Here is a 13,644-nt window from a genome sequence, read left to right on the forward strand (position 1 = left end):
GATTTTTTGCGACTCTCAGCTCCGAACCAACCTTTCCGAGGGCGGGCGGGAAGCGAAGGGCTCCGGGGCGGAGTCGCGCAGACCCAGCGCACGCACCGTCGGCCTTCCCTCGCGCGGACGGCCTTCAACACGCGGCGACCGCCGTATCGCGCCTCGCGGGTCGGCTCGGCCCACGCGCTCCCCGCCGGCTCTCCCCGACGGCTCGCCTGGAAGGAGGGAGAAGGAAAAAAAAGACCAACCAACCCGTCCGATCCGCGGAAAGCGTTTGACCAGAAGCCGTGAAAGATGAGAAGCGGCGGCGGAGGCAAGGACTTCTACAACATCCTCGGGCTCCAACGGAACGCCAACGAGAACGAGATCAAGAAGGCGTACCGAAAACTCGCCATGAAGTGGCACCCGGTGCGTGATCACGCGCGACCGCCCAATCGCGAAAACCAAATCCAAAACCTACCCTCCGACGGTCGATCTCACCTTCCAAATCGCGCACCCACCTGATATTCGCGATCCGCAGGACAAGAACCAGGACAACAAGGACTACGCCGAGAAGAAGTTCAAAGCCGTGAGCGAGGCGTACGAGGTGCTCAGCGATCCGAAGAAGAAGGAGATCTACGACCAGTACGGCGAGGACGGATTGCGAGCGGATGGCGCGGGGGGCGGCGCCGGCGGGTTCAGCGCTCGCGACGCCGAGGACATCTTCGCGCAGTTCTTCGGGGGCGGCATGGGCGGCGGCGGCGGGAACCCGTTCGGCGGCGGCATGGGCGGCGGGTTCGGGGGCATGCCCGGCGGGTTCGGAGCCCAGTTCGGCGGGATGCCCGGAGGGGGTTTCGGCGGACACGGACACGGACACGGGTCCCGGCGAGAGGCGCCCGCTCGCAAGAAGGCTGACCCGATCGAGCAGGTCCTGCGGCTCACGCTCGAGGAGATGTACTACGGCGTGCAGAAGAACCTCAAGTTGACGCGCACCGTCATCCGCGGCGGCGCCGAGCAGAGGGTTTCCGAGACGCTCACCATCGACGTCAAGCCGGGGTGGAAGAAGGGGACGAAGATAACCTTCCCGGAGAAGGGCGACGAGTCTCCGGGGGTGATCGCCGCGGACATCATCTTCGTCGTGGACGAGAAGAAGCACCCGCAGTTCGAGCGCGACGGTAACGACCTCATCACGACCAAGGTGGTGGACCTGCACGAAGCCCTGCTGGGCACCAGCGTGTTCATCACGACGCTCAACGGGAAATCGATAAACGTGGACATCCCGGAGATTGTCTCGCCCAAGTACGTGAAGGTGCTCGTGGGCGAGGGCATGCCGCTGAGCAAGTCGCCGAACAGCAAGGGAGACATGAAGATCAAGTTCGACATACGATTTCCCAAGGAGCTCACGGGAGAGCAAAAGGCGCAACTCAAGAGCATCCTCGGCAGCGCGCAGTACTGATTACTGATTTGCCTTCGTATGAGTAGTGTCTTCGTAATGTTATCGACGGGCGCGTGACGCAGGTATTGGGTACATCTCAGGTGGGCTTTCAGGCGAATGCTAGCGCTACGAAAAATCCACCGTCTCTAAGCCAAAACTCTGACACAAAACCATCGCTCGCTCTCCGTAAATCAGCGAACTCCCGCGCTCTCTGACGAATCGATGACGGAGTTTACTTGGAGGGGCGCATGCCGAGGCCCTTGCCCTTGAGCACCGCGGCCTCGTTGGTCTTCTTGTCGCCGCGCTTCTTGGACTCGTCGTAGTACTTCTGGGAGAAGCCACCGGACACGTTGCCCTCGGACGCGGACTTCACGTAGAGGATGATCAGGAAGGAGGTGGGGATGATGATGAAGAGCGCAGTCGCGATCACGCCGAGGATGTTGACACCCTCGAGCGCAACCTGGTTCACCTCCTGCGCGGCGAAGGCGGCGGGGGCGGCGAAGGCGGGGAAGGAGGCGGCGACGGAGGCGGCGAGCTTCTGGGGGGAAGCCTTGGCGACGACCTCGGTGCGGGCGGCGGCGCGGGGAGCGACGACGACAGCCTGAGTTTGCGAAGGAGGGGAGGGCGGAGGGGGAGGGATTGGTGAGAATTTCGTCGCCAGTCGCGGACGAGCGCGCGGGTTAGCGATAAGGGGGGACGTCATCGCCCGGTCGGGGGGCGATCTGGCGAGGACTCGCGGGGCGCGGCGAAATCGCGCGTGCGACGCAGCGCCGGTTCGCTCCGCGCGAACGCGACCGGAGGCGCGTGTCGAGTCACCCGTGCGCGGTGGTGCGCGCGGGTGCGAGCGCGCGCGCTCCTCGGCTGCGGTCCCGTCACCGATTGGTTCGACCCGTGGAGAACCTAGACGAAGGTTCGGTGCGGGAATCCGATCTGCGCGGACGCGCGCCGCGCGGCGAGCGCGACGTGGAATCGTCCGCGCCGCGGCGCGCGACGCGAGCTTCGACTCGTGAAGCCGCGGTTCGCGGCGTTTCGCGGCGGGAAACGACCGACGTCGAGGCGCCGCGGCGACGCTCCGGACCCGCTCGGCTCGCCTTTCCTCGTCCCTCTCGCGGTGACGAGCCCAAAAAAACAGCACGGATCGCCCCTCGCGATTTCAGTAGAGCACACGGAAGCGCACCTTGGAGGACTTCGCGGAGGCGGCGCGGCGCACGGGGGCGGCGCGGAGGGGGATGAGGCCGGCGGCAGCGATGCAGGACATTATTCTCGGTTGGAGTTGAGAGGTGTGTTGCGTTGAAGCGGGTGCGAATATGCCCCCCCACCACGCGACGATGCTCGCAGTTGTTCCTTCGCTCGACTCACGAGCGCGGATTCGGATTTCATTCGGCCAATTCCGGGTTCTGATTGGCCGAGGGAGACCGAAAACCGTGGTCGAGTTTATTACTTTCGACGTGCAGGAATGGCTGCAGCGGATTGGCTGGCGAGTTTGCTGAGGGAGACGCATCGGATAAACCGGGAGTCTCGGTTTTGGCTATTTTTGGATCGATCGAGACGGCCAATCGAATTCGTCGCCGGTACAACGCCGCGGGGGAGTCATCGAAATCTCGGGGGACTCAGCGGCCGGGTACAGTTGTCTGATCTGCCGAAATTGACGACCGGGTCTCTGCCGAGGTGAGAAGGAAGGTTCGCAAACCGGGATCTCGCCTTTTCTGCGATCTCGACGCGCGGGCTGGCGAGGCGAGAGTTCGTTATGCGTACTGGACTTTTACCAAACGCTTTTTTTCAGCCGCGACGGCGACGGCCTCGGCGTCGTCGTTCACGATGCGCGTCGAATGATGAATAAACAATCACAGCCCCTGCTTCTTAAGCTCGTCAAGCTTCTTCCGCGCCGCCTCCGCCACCGCCCCGTCCGTCTCCGTCGCTTCCGCGTCGCCCGTCGGACCCGCCCCTTTCACGTCGGCTCGCCACTCCTGCCTGTTCCTCGACCGCGCCGCGTCGCCTACGTTCACATCGGTGCCAACCTTCTCCACCACGACGTCCGACATGCTCACCGGCTTCCTGATCCCGCCCTCGTCCAGCCCAACGGCGATGGGGAGGTCCATCCAGCACGTCGGGGGACCTTCCGCGGGCGCACGAACGACGCACGCGGCGCGCTCATCCGCGGCGCCGTCGGCGAAGGAGGGGAAGGTGACGATGGCGGTGCCCTTGGCGGGGGCGAGCGCGAGGTCGAGGATGTCGAACTTGAGGCTGTACGCGTCGCGGTCGATGTCCGGGGTGGTGGACGACGAGGAGTCGGCACCCGGGGACGGCAAGTCGGCACCCGGTGACGCGTCGACGGGCGGGTCGGAGAGGAAGACTCGGACCATCGCTCTGCGCTGCGAGCCGATCGCGTTGGCGGCGTCGGTGTCATACGCGTCCGGGAGGGGATCGGAAGTTTTACCCTTTGCCGTGACGCACAGCTGCGGCATCTCGAACGCGAACGCACCGGGCGGGGGAGCGGCTTTAAGGCCCGCATCCGCGCCCCAGGCGGACGCGACGGATCCCTCCAGCCACGCGCCGTCGCACCGGACGAATGTTTTGCAATCTTCCGAGAGTTCCATGAGCCTCTGGACAAGCGCCGGGGCGCCGTCGGCGACGGGCGCCGGGAGCTTCGCGCCGAGCTCGACGCGCTTCACGTTCCTCACGAGTTTCTTACCCCCCTTGGCGATGGCGACGATGGCGTCGCACTCGTCCGCGGGGACGAAGCGCGGGATCGCAAACACCGGAGGGTCGACGTTGAGCACGCGGACGTCCTTGTACGAGAGGTTGACGGGCAGGAACCGCTCGGCGAGGGAGCCGAGGTAGGCCTGCTGGTTCTGCGGGGACTGCGTCGCGGGGTCTAGGCCACCGTCGCCGAGCACGTGCGGGGGGAGCTTGGAGATGGTGGAGCACGCCTGCTGCGCCTTGCGCTCCTTCTCCGGGGGAGGGCAGTGCCACACCCTCGTCGCGCCCATCGGGGGGGCATCGGCGGGAGAAGACGCGGCGGCTGCGCGGCATCGCACGGCGAGCGCGCGGGGGATGCGGCGGTCGGCCGCGCCGGTGGGGGTCGGGCGGTGCACGGCGACGCCCGCGAGCGGCGTCGAGACGATAGACATGGCGAGGGGCGCCATCGTGTTGTGCGCGCTTCAGGGTTAGGGATGCAAAAAGCACCTTTTCTCGTGGATATCCTGATCTATCTGGGGTCCACCACGCTGAGACTGGTGTGGGCACCTTTCGAGTACCTTGAGGTATCGCGTTGAAACTCGAGATTCTTCTGCTCAACCTCAACTCTTCAGAAACGGCCGATCACAGCGGCACGATCCTCCGCGCCCCGTCCCCCTCGTCGCTCGACGAATCCCCTCCCCCGTCGGTTCGTCCCCGGGGTACCACCCCATCCGCCGCCACCCCAGCCCCGCCGACCCGCCGCGACGTCAACGCCGACCGACCCGTCGGCCGCACCACCCCCGCGTGAAAGCCGTCATCCTCCGAATCCGAGTCGTCGAGCAAGCTCTTCTTCCGTGCGGGAGGCGGTGGAGGTGGGAGCGGACGGTTGGAGCGTGGGGATGCCGTTTGGTCCTGCTGTTTCGTTCCGGATCCCGCCGGGCGCGAGGCGTCGAGTCTGACGCCGGCCACGCCGGCGGCGATGCCGGCGGCGGGCGGGGGAGGGGCGGCGGACGCTTCCGCTCGCGAGTGCGCCCTGCGAATGGCGTCCATCGCCGCGACAGCCTCGGGCGTCGGCGTCGCCGGGATGGCATCCTCGGGGAGAGCCGCCGCGACGGTTCGTGTCGCTTCGGGCGCCGAAGTAATCGACGCCGAGGCTGCCGCGGCGGAGGGTGAAAAGTCAAACTCGTCGTCGTCCGAGTCGGAGACCTGTGCCAACGCGGCGGCGCGGATCCGCGCCCTGCGCCGCTCGGCGTCGTCGTCGTCGTCGTCGTCCGTTTTTTGAAACGTCCGCGCGTGCCCGTTCGACGCGCCGGCCGGAGCACGAACCGTCGCGGCGGACGGCTCCATCATCCGGGAGGACGGGAGGACCACCGCGCCGGCGGCGGCTTTTTCGCGCGAGGAAAAAAACGGGTGCGCCAGCGCCGCTCGCGCGGTGATCCTTCGCGCGGGATCCACCGCGAGCATCGCGCGAACCAGGTCGAGCGCGTCCGCGCCGATGCCGTCGCCGCCGAACGCGTCTGCGAGCCGGTCGGGTCCGCGAGGGACGCACGCGTCGTCGTTGGCGGCGATCGGCCACTCGCGGATGAGTTCTTTAGACGATTGGTTGGCATCGTCGAACCCGCCGCCGTCGCCGAGGACATCCGCCATCTTGCGGAGCATGTCGGCTGAAGAGTTCCCGCGGAACAGCGCGTGTCCGAGGTAGCACTCGCACATGACGCACCCCGCCGCCCACACGTCCGCGGCGCCTGGGTTGCGCCACCGAGCGTTTATGACGCGGTACTCGTTCGGCGCGTGTTTCTCGAATACGAGCTGCTCGGGCGCGCGGTACCATCGCGTGCCCACGTACGTTCTCAGCGCGTCGTCGCCGTCGAACTCGCACGCCTCGCCAAAGTCCGCGAGCTTCGCGACGCCTCGCGCGACGAGGATGTTCTCCGGTTTGACGTCCCGGTGGGCCCATCGCGCGTCGTGGCAGTGCGCGAGCGCCTCGAGGAGATGCGAGAGCGCCGCGCGGGTGACGTCCTCCGGAACGCGCCCCAGGCCCCGCTCGCGCGCGGTCTCCACGATGGACAGCAGGTTATCGTCGCACCACTCGGTGACCAGGAACACCTGCCCGCGCTCCCTCGCCACCTGCACCGCGCGCAGCACGTTCGGGTGCCTGGCGATGAACTTCAGAGAGCGAAACTCGGGGGTGCCCAGCAAGCCTTTCCCTGCGACGCCGTCGTCCGCCTGCTTGAGGTGCTTGACGGCGTAGAGTTTGCCGTGGTTGGGGCCGCCCGGGTCCTTACGTCGCGCCGCCCACACCGTGGCGAAAGCGCCCTCGCCCAGCCGCTTGACGAACTCGAACTCGTCCAGGAACATGATGGTCCGTTGCGTGCGACATTCTCTGGCCTCACTCTCACGGGGTCCCGCGCTCCGTGGGAAAAAAGCTGTCGCGGCTCGTTTTGGCATTTCCGAGGTCTCGCGGAGGAGTCACAGACCGTCGACCGAGTCCGAGTCAAAAAATAAAAAATCGCCCCTTGAACACAACACGCTCGAGTATCGGCCATCGAGATTTTCGCACGCAACAGTCACTTCCCGAGGAGCACTCGAAGGTGGAGGTCGGCGACGCGAGATTCCCACCGCGATGGCGTCGCTCTTCCGCACGGGCGCCGTGCGAGCGCGCGAGGCGCTCATGCAGCGCGCGAGAGTCTTCGGGGTGCGTCTCAAACCCCGCCTCCCCCTGCGGCCCCCCCTCGACCATTTTTATCTCCCCACGCACCTAGGGTTTGTTCGCACTGGCAAACAGTCAGAGGCTGGTTTTTTGTCATCTCCCGCCCCCGCCCCGTCCGCGCCGGCTCGATCTCCGACCCCGATCGCTGACGTCCCTCCTCCGACGCCCTAAACGTCTTCCCCACGATCAGGCCGGCGGCGCCAGGGGCATGAGCGGCGAGACCGTCCCCGTGTTCGTCAACGGCGAGGAGCACCAGGTGCCCAAGGGCGTCACCGTGCTGCAGGCGTGCGAGCAGGCTGGCGTGGACGTCCCGAGGTTCTGCTACCACCAGCGCCTGTCCATCGCGGGCAACTGCAGGATGTGCCTCGTGGAGGTTGAGAAATCGCCAAAGCCCGTGGCGTCCTGCGCCATGCCGGTGATGCCCAACATGAACATCAAGACGACCACCCCGCTGGTGAAGAAAGCTCGCGAGGGCGTTATGGAGTTTCTCCTCATCAACCACCCGCTGGACTGTCCCATCTGCGACCAAGGCGGCGAGTGCGAGCTCCAGGACCAGTCCTTAATCTACGGCTCCGATCGATCGCGGTTCACCGAGTACAAGCGCGCGGTGGAGGATAAAGAGCTCGGCCCTCTCGTCAAGACGGTGATGACCCGGTGCATCCACTGCACCCGATGCGTCCGATTCGCCACCGAAGTCGCGGGGGTTCAAGACCTCGGCGTCACCGGGAGGGGCGGCATGGCCGAGATTGGCACGTACGTCTCCAAACTGCTCACCTCCGAGCTGTCCGGCAACGTCATCGACCTCTGCCCCGTCGGCGCGTTGACGTCAAAGCCTTTCGCGTTTACCGCCAGGTCGTGGGAGCTCCGAACCGCGGAATCCATCGACGTCACCGACGGCCTCGGGTCCAACATCAGGGTCGACACGCGCGGCACCGAGGTGATGCGCGTCGTCCCGCGTTTGCACGAGGGCGTCAACGAGGAGTGGATCAGCGACAAGGCGCGGTTCTCCTACGACGGGTTGAAGCGGCAGCGCCTGGACCAGCCCCTGGTCCGCGACGACAAAACGGGGAAGCTCAAGCCGGCGACGTGGGAGCGCGCGCTCGAAGTCGTCGCCGCCAAGATAAAAGCGACGGACCCGGCGCGGATCAAGGCGATCGCGGGTAAGCTCAGCGACGCCGAGTCCATCGTCGCGCTCAAGGACTTGATGAACGGGATCGGCGCGGGTAACACCGTCGCCGAGGGGATGGACGGCGTCGCCGCCGACGCTCGATCTTCGTACCTCTTCAACTCGAACATCGTCGGCGTGGAGGATGCCGACGTCGTGCTCCTCATCGGAAGCGACCCGAGGGTGGAGGCGCCCGTGCTCAACGCGCGTCTTCGCAGGGCTAACGTCGCGGGCGGCACGCACGTGGCGTCCATCGGTCCCCACGGCGACCTCACCTATCCCGTGGAGAAGCTGGGCGAGTCGGCGTCCGCGGTGGAGGCGCTCGTCGCCGGCAAGCACCCCTTCGCGCAGAGGCTCAAGGAGGCCAAGAACCCCCTCGTCATCGTCGGCGCCGGTTTGCTCCGCCGCGGCGACCGCGACGCGTTGCTTAAGCAGATTCACAAGATGTGCGACGACGTCGGCGTCGTCGACCCCGCCGCGGGGTGGAACGGGTTCAACGTCCTGCACGACGCGGGCGGGACGGTGGCGGCGCTGGACCTCGGCTTCGTCCCCTCCACCTCCGCCGCGTCCGCACCCGACGTTGCCGCGAATCCAGAGATGGTGTTTTCGCTCGCGGCGGAGGATTTCGACGCCCCGGCGAACGCGTTCGTCGTGTACCAAGGACACCACGGAGACGCGGGAGCGACCAAGGCGAGCGTCGTCCTACCGGGCGCCGCGTACACCGAAAAGTACGGGACGTACGTCAACACCGAGGGCAGGGCGCAGCGCGCGATGCCGGCGGTGGCGCCGCAGGGCCAGGCGCGGGAGGATTGGAAGATTTTACGGGCCCTCTCCGAGTGCGTGGGCGCGCCGCTGCCGTACGATACCCTCGGGGAGGTTCGCGCGCGCCTCGCGGATATCGCCCCGCACTTTGCCAAGACGGACGAGGTGGAGCCCGCGCTGTGGCTCAACGGTGCCACGTACGCGCACGTGGGCGCCAAGGCTAAGGTTGACGACGCGTCGCCTCTGGCGTCGAGCGTGGCCAACTTTTACATGACGGATGCGATTTCGCGAGCGTCGGCGACGATGGCCAAGTGTACCAAGGCGAAGGCGGCGCAGTGAGCGGCGACGATTCGCGCAGTGAGCGCCGCATGTGCATCTACGATATATATATCTCTTGTAACTCGAATCTTTCATTAAGCGTACAGCGTCGCGAGGAGCGCGGCGTGGGGTGGGTCCCTCGGTCGCGACTCGCGCTTGCGTCTTCCTCTTCTCTCCGTCTTCTCTCCGTCTTCTTTCCGTCTTCTTTCATCCGTCCCTCACCGTTTGGTCATGACGCGTCGTTTGCGCTCCTCCGATCGCCAACCCTCGCGTCCAACGCGGTCGCCATCTTTCGCAGCCGCGCCGACAGCGACGTCGTGATCCTCCCGAAGTCCCCCCACTGGAGCAGCTCCTCGAGCTCCTTGGCGACGCCGCCGCTGACGAGCCCGGCGAGAAACCGGCTCGATCCGGATCCCGCGCCCGTTCGAGCCGCCGCCGCCGCCGCGTCCTCCCGCTCGTACACCCCGCTCGTCGCCCTGGCGTTGAACGCGCGCATGACGTCCGGCACCGAGCTCTGGTTCGCGAGGTCCACCAAGAAACCCGGCAGCGCCGTGCCCGGGTCCGTGAGCACCCGATATCGCACCGCCACGCCGCCGCCCGCGCTCGCCTCTCTCAGCTCCCACCCGCCGCTGTTCTTGAGGAGCCTGACGTGCCCACTCAGCGCGGGTGGGCCGACGCCGTCGTCCGGCACGTGCCACGCGCACTTCATCGACCCGTCGGCACCCCGGGGTGCCGACTCGATCTTGATCACGAAGTCTCTCGGGCCCACCACCGGCGCCTTTACCACGTTGTAAACCCACACGGATCCTCCGCCCCCCGCGGAATCGCTCCTGGCGTCCTTGCACACGAACGATCGCTTGACGAACGGCACGAACTCCTGGTATCGCTCCACGTCGCACACCGCGCGCCAGAAGGCGCGCGCCGGGGTCTTCGCGAAGGTGGCCTCGGCGAGGACTTCCTTGGCGTTGCTCCCCGGAACGGCTCTCATCCACACCGCGATGCCGTCCTTCGTGTTGGCGCACCTCTCGAAGGGTGCGCCGCCGTCGTCGTCGTACATGAGCTCCTTCGTCCGGGACGAGCGCGTTTTCACCTTGGCACCCGTCGAGGCGTCGCCCCCGCGGAGCCTCCATCGGGGGCAACGTCGGCCGCGATACTTGAGCCGGAGCCGGTCGTTCGCGCGGCTTTCAATGTCCTCATCCGCGGACGCCGCGTTGGGCGCCGCGTTGGGCGTCGACGCGGGGAGCGCCGCTGGCCGGGAAGCCTCCGCGGCGCGCATCGCGGAAGTGGCTCGCGAGGCGATCGTCTTCGATCGCGGGTCGACGCGAGCGATCGTCCGCGACGGCGTTCCGCGCGGCGCGTTGCCCCGTCGCCTCCCGCGTGAGTAATCCTCGGAGTAACCGATGCGTCTCCCAACCGGCGGCTTTGAATTGCGCGCGGCGACGCGAGGACGCGCGGAAACGCTCCGGCGCGGGCGGTCGCGGCGACGATTCGCGGCGGCGGCGCGGCGACGACTGGCGTCGCGACCGTCCGGGCGAACCGCCGGCGACGACGCGGGGCGCACGAACGGGCAAAGACACGCCCGCCCCTCGGAAGTGGCGAGGGACGACCGCGACTGGCCGAGGACCTTTTTGAGCGTCGCGAGTAACGCCCCCGTGGCATCCGATGTGGCAGCCGTGAAGCGCTGTGCGTCACTCAAACGGGTATCAACGCGGTTTGTCCCATTTGCCCATAGGAAAGAGGGGATATTCCCAACAAAAGATATTTCCCCATTTTGGGTCGGTTGCACAGTTCGCCGGTCGGAAACGTATGAGGGTAGCTGGAAAATTTTTGCGCCTCCGATCGTGCACCAGCCAGAGCTCGCTCGGAGGGTCACTCACACCCGGAAGTGGGCTCGAGGGGCCGAGCGGGGGTCACGAACGGCGATGTCGGCGCTCGCGACGCTTCTGGCGCTCCTCACCCTACCCGTCCTCTGCGACGCGCAGTTCAACCTGCGCCCCGTCATCGAGCCGTTAAGCAAGTGGCCGTGCTCCGACTGGACGTGGCAGAACTGCCCGCAGCCCATCCCGGTGGGGGGCCTGAGCGGCAAGGAGTGGTACGAGCTGACGCGATGGAACGACAGGACGTACGGCGGCACCTTCGGCGTCGACGGCAAGACACCCGGACTGGACGTGAACGTCACCAGCGCGCAGGAGCTGTACGACGCCCTGGAGGACAGGCGCGTGGCGCGAATCAACGTGACGAAATCCTTCTCCCTCGAGTTTGTCCCGTCCTCCACGTACTACGACGACGCGTTCGACGACATCACCGGCGGCGAGGGAGGTGAGGCGGGCGGGACGACCAGGGTCGAACCCTTCCGGTGGCCCGTGGTCGGGTACCCGATCTCCAGGGACGTCACCGTGCGCGCGGGGCCGCAGTGTCTGGAGACGACGGAGGGACACTGTACAATCGACGTCGCGAGAGCCACGCTCTTCGTCGTGCTCGAGGACGGCGAACTTACCATGGCGGACCTTCGCCTGAGGCGCGGGGGCGGACGACTCGGTGGGTTCATGTTCATGAAGGGAGGCAGCAGGGGGGACTTTAACAACGTGCACTTCCTCGAGGGGCAATACTTTCCAGACGCGGGAAAAGAGCCAACCGCGCACGGCGGCGCGGTGATGATCGCCAACGCCGATCGAACGAAAAAGGAACTCGTACCGCCGGTGGACCCGGATACCGGCGCCGTCAACAAAGACGCGGGCTCGTACAGGGACGTGCCCGTGCCGGGCAACATCACGTTCACCAAGTGCGTCTTCGCAGATAACCAGGTGACCAACGGCAACGCGGGCGCGGCTTGGGTCAAGACCCGGCCGGGGAGCTCCGGGTGGGTCATCTTCGACGAGTGCGTGTTCAGCAGGAACCAGGCACCTAACGGGTGGGGGGGCGCGGCGTGGAGTGGGAGCGGCCGCGTCATCTTCGCCGCGTGCCAGTTCATTGATAACGCGGCGATGGGGGGCGGAGCGCTTCAGATGGTCGAAGGAGGTTTGATCGGAGGTTCGAGGTTCGCGGGGAACAGGGCCACGGAGCGCGCGGGGGGCGCCGTCTTCTTCTACGGCCACGGCAACGGTCTGGTCCAGGAGTGCGAGTTCGAGCGGAACAGCGCGGTGACGGAAGCCGGGGCGGTTTTCGTGTACGGCCGGGCGATATTCTACAAGAACGAGTTCGCGCAGAACGCGGTGGTGAACGGCTTGTGGAAGGACGTGTACATCTGCACAGACGGCGACTGCAAGGGGTACCCGGACGCCACGAGGGCGTTCTACGACCCGCCGTACGAGCCGTTCGCGGAGCTGTACCCGCGCCCACCGGTGCTGTAGATATTTTTGGTTTTCGTCATTCACTCGCGAATCGGTCTGTCCGGGTGGTGACGTCGTCCGCGCGTTTTTTCATCCGATCCGTCGCGGCGCCTCGTGCGTACGGGCGCTTTCGCGATGTCGAATCGTCACGTCGCGCGCTGAACGACGCCTCGTCTCTGGACCGATCCTGACGCTGATGATCAATCTCGTAGTCAATCAATCACGCGTCCTCGATGGCGCCGAGCTGCTCGAGGGCGTCGAGGAACTGCTCCGGCGGCTGCGCGCCGCTCATCCGAATCCGCCTCTTACCGTCGCTGAGGATGAAGTACGGCACCCCGCTCACGCCCCTCGCGAACCTCTGGAGCTGCTCGTCAACTTCCCCGAGCTCCGCCGTCGGCGTCGCGAGGACCTTGTCGACCTCGTCCATGTCCAGCCCCGCTCTTCTCGCCGCGTCCCGGAGCACCGTCGGGTCGCACGGAGCCTGCGCCATGGTGAAGTAGGATTTGAAGATCTCCTCCATGAACGCGTTCTGCTTGTCCAAGCCCTCCGCGCGCTCGGCGTAGGCGGCGATGCGGTGGCCGTCCAGGGTCGGGCCAGTGTTTCCGTCCATGTTGTACTCGACGTCGAGCGATCGCATGATCCCGGCGAGGCGCTCGACCATGGGCGCCACGCGCGCGGGTCCGCCGAACTTGCTGTGGTAGTAGTCGAGCTTGTTGATGCCGACGGTCTCCGCGTCCGGCGGGAACTCACCGGACGCGACGCCCCTGCGCCACATCTCGGGGGGCATGAGGAAGAATGGTCGCCAGGTCGTGGTGAAGGTTGTGTCCTTCGACACGAGCCTGGGCTTCGCCGCCGCGAGCGCGCGCTCGAGGTTCTTCTTCCCCACGAAGCACCATGGTCAGACGATGTCGGAGACGACGTCGATGGATATCGTCTTGACGGCCATCGCGCGGGATGCGAAAAGTCGAAGGGGGGACGTCACGGCGTGCGACGTCGCGTCACGCGTTCTTCTTTGCCCGAAAGCCACGTTTTTCGGTGCTTTTTGCGTTGTTGATTTTTTTCCATTTTTTGCAAAACAGGTTCTCAACCATGTTTCGAACTAGACGAATGTGCCATCTTCGTGATAATTCGTATTTCTCAATTCGCAACCGTATGCGTTCACGGTTACATTCGTCCGATACCAATTTCCGAGCTTTCTTTCGCGCCCTCTGTCTGTGTGTAACATCTACCGAGTACACATCTGGACGTTCCCTTGGCTTCGCCGCCGTCACTTGTT

The 13,644-nt window shown here is 66.0% G+C and overlaps 8 protein-coding genes across 8 annotated transcripts; 3 read left to right on the forward strand and 5 right to left on the reverse strand.

The window, feature by feature from the left end:
- Positions 1 to 285: 285 nt before the first annotated feature.
- On the forward strand, positions 286 to 1,558 carry MICPUN_64560 (predicted protein; the record flags this gene model as incomplete). Its single annotated transcript, XM_002506369.1, has 2 exons — positions 286 to 399; positions 512 to 1,558. 2 exons carry the CDS (start codon positions 286 to 288, stop codon positions 1,424 to 1,426), a joined length of 1,029 nt encoding a protein of 342 aa, XP_002506415.1. The 3' UTR covers positions 1,427 to 1,558.
- MICPUN_64561 (predicted protein) lies at positions 1,490 to 3,269 on the reverse strand. The gene is made up of 2 exons (XM_002506548.1): positions 2,573 to 3,269; positions 1,490 to 2,266 (listed from the first exon to the last, which is right to left on the reverse strand). Exons 1-2 carry the CDS (start codon positions 2,904 to 2,906, stop codon positions 1,638 to 1,640), a joined length of 963 nt encoding a protein of 320 aa, XP_002506594.1. The 5' UTR covers positions 2,907 to 3,269; the 3' UTR covers positions 1,490 to 1,637.
- Positions 2,583 to 4,551, reverse strand: MICPUN_64562 (predicted protein; the record flags this gene model as incomplete). Its single annotated transcript, XM_002506549.1, has 1 exon — positions 2,583 to 4,551. One exon carries the CDS (start codon positions 4,549 to 4,551, stop codon positions 3,250 to 3,252), a length of 1,302 nt encoding a protein of 433 aa, XP_002506595.1. The 3' UTR covers positions 2,583 to 3,249.
- A 175-nt stretch (positions 4,552 to 4,726) lies between these two features.
- MICPUN_64563 (predicted protein) lies at positions 4,727 to 6,442 on the reverse strand (the record flags this gene model as incomplete). The annotated part of the gene is made up of 1 exon (XM_002506550.1): positions 4,727 to 6,442. One exon carries the CDS (start codon positions 6,440 to 6,442, stop codon positions 4,727 to 4,729), a length of 1,716 nt encoding a protein of 571 aa, XP_002506596.1.
- A 265-nt stretch (positions 6,443 to 6,707) lies between these two features.
- On the forward strand, positions 6,708 to 9,145 carry MICPUN_64564 (predicted protein; the record flags this gene model as incomplete). Its single annotated transcript, XM_002506370.1, has 2 exons — positions 6,708 to 6,779; positions 6,985 to 9,145. 2 exons carry the CDS (start codon positions 6,708 to 6,710, stop codon positions 9,058 to 9,060), a joined length of 2,148 nt encoding a protein of 715 aa, XP_002506416.1. The 3' UTR covers positions 9,061 to 9,145.
- Positions 9,146 to 9,268: 123 nt separating this feature from the next.
- On the reverse strand, positions 9,269 to 10,315 carry MICPUN_104415 (predicted protein; the record flags this gene model as incomplete). The annotated part of the gene is made up of 1 exon (XM_002506551.1): positions 9,269 to 10,315. The coding sequence occupies one exon, from the start codon at positions 10,313 to 10,315 to the stop codon at positions 9,269 to 9,271; it is 1,047 nt and encodes a 348-aa protein (XP_002506597.1).
- Positions 10,316 to 10,439: 124 nt separating this feature from the next.
- On the forward strand, positions 10,440 to 12,389 carry MICPUN_64566 (hypothetical protein; the record flags this gene model as incomplete). The annotated part of the gene is made up of 1 exon (XM_002506371.1): positions 10,440 to 12,389. One exon carries the CDS (start codon positions 10,440 to 10,442, stop codon positions 12,387 to 12,389), a length of 1,950 nt encoding a protein of 649 aa, XP_002506417.1.
- MICPUN_113700 (DSBA oxidoreductase) lies at positions 12,203 to 13,314 on the reverse strand (the record flags this gene model as incomplete). The annotated part of the gene is made up of 2 exons (XM_002506552.1): positions 12,203 to 13,245; positions 13,273 to 13,314. The coding sequence occupies 2 exons, from the start codon at positions 13,312 to 13,314 to the stop codon at positions 12,589 to 12,591; spliced, it is 699 nt and encodes a 232-aa protein (XP_002506598.1). The 3' UTR covers positions 12,203 to 12,588.
- Between the last annotated feature and the right edge of the window lie 330 nt (positions 13,315 to 13,644).

Source organism: Micromonas commoda, chromosome 15, assembly GCF_000090985.2.
Source record: "Micromonas commoda chromosome 15, complete sequence".
NCBI classification, from domain to species: Eukaryota; Viridiplantae; Chlorophyta; class Mamiellophyceae; order Mamiellales; family Mamiellaceae; genus Micromonas; species Micromonas commoda.

Bases quoted from the DNA above. Each gene is read 5' to 3' on its own strand.
- MICPUN_64561 (XM_002506548.1), bottom strand. From the start codon at position 2,906: ATGCGTCTCCCTCAGCAAACTCGCCAGCCAATCCGCTGCAGCCATTCC. The intron at 2,267-2,572 runs GTGTGCTCTACT...ACGGGACCGCAG, and splicing joins GTCCTCCAAGGTGCGCTTCC to CCGAGGAGCGCGCGCGCTCG.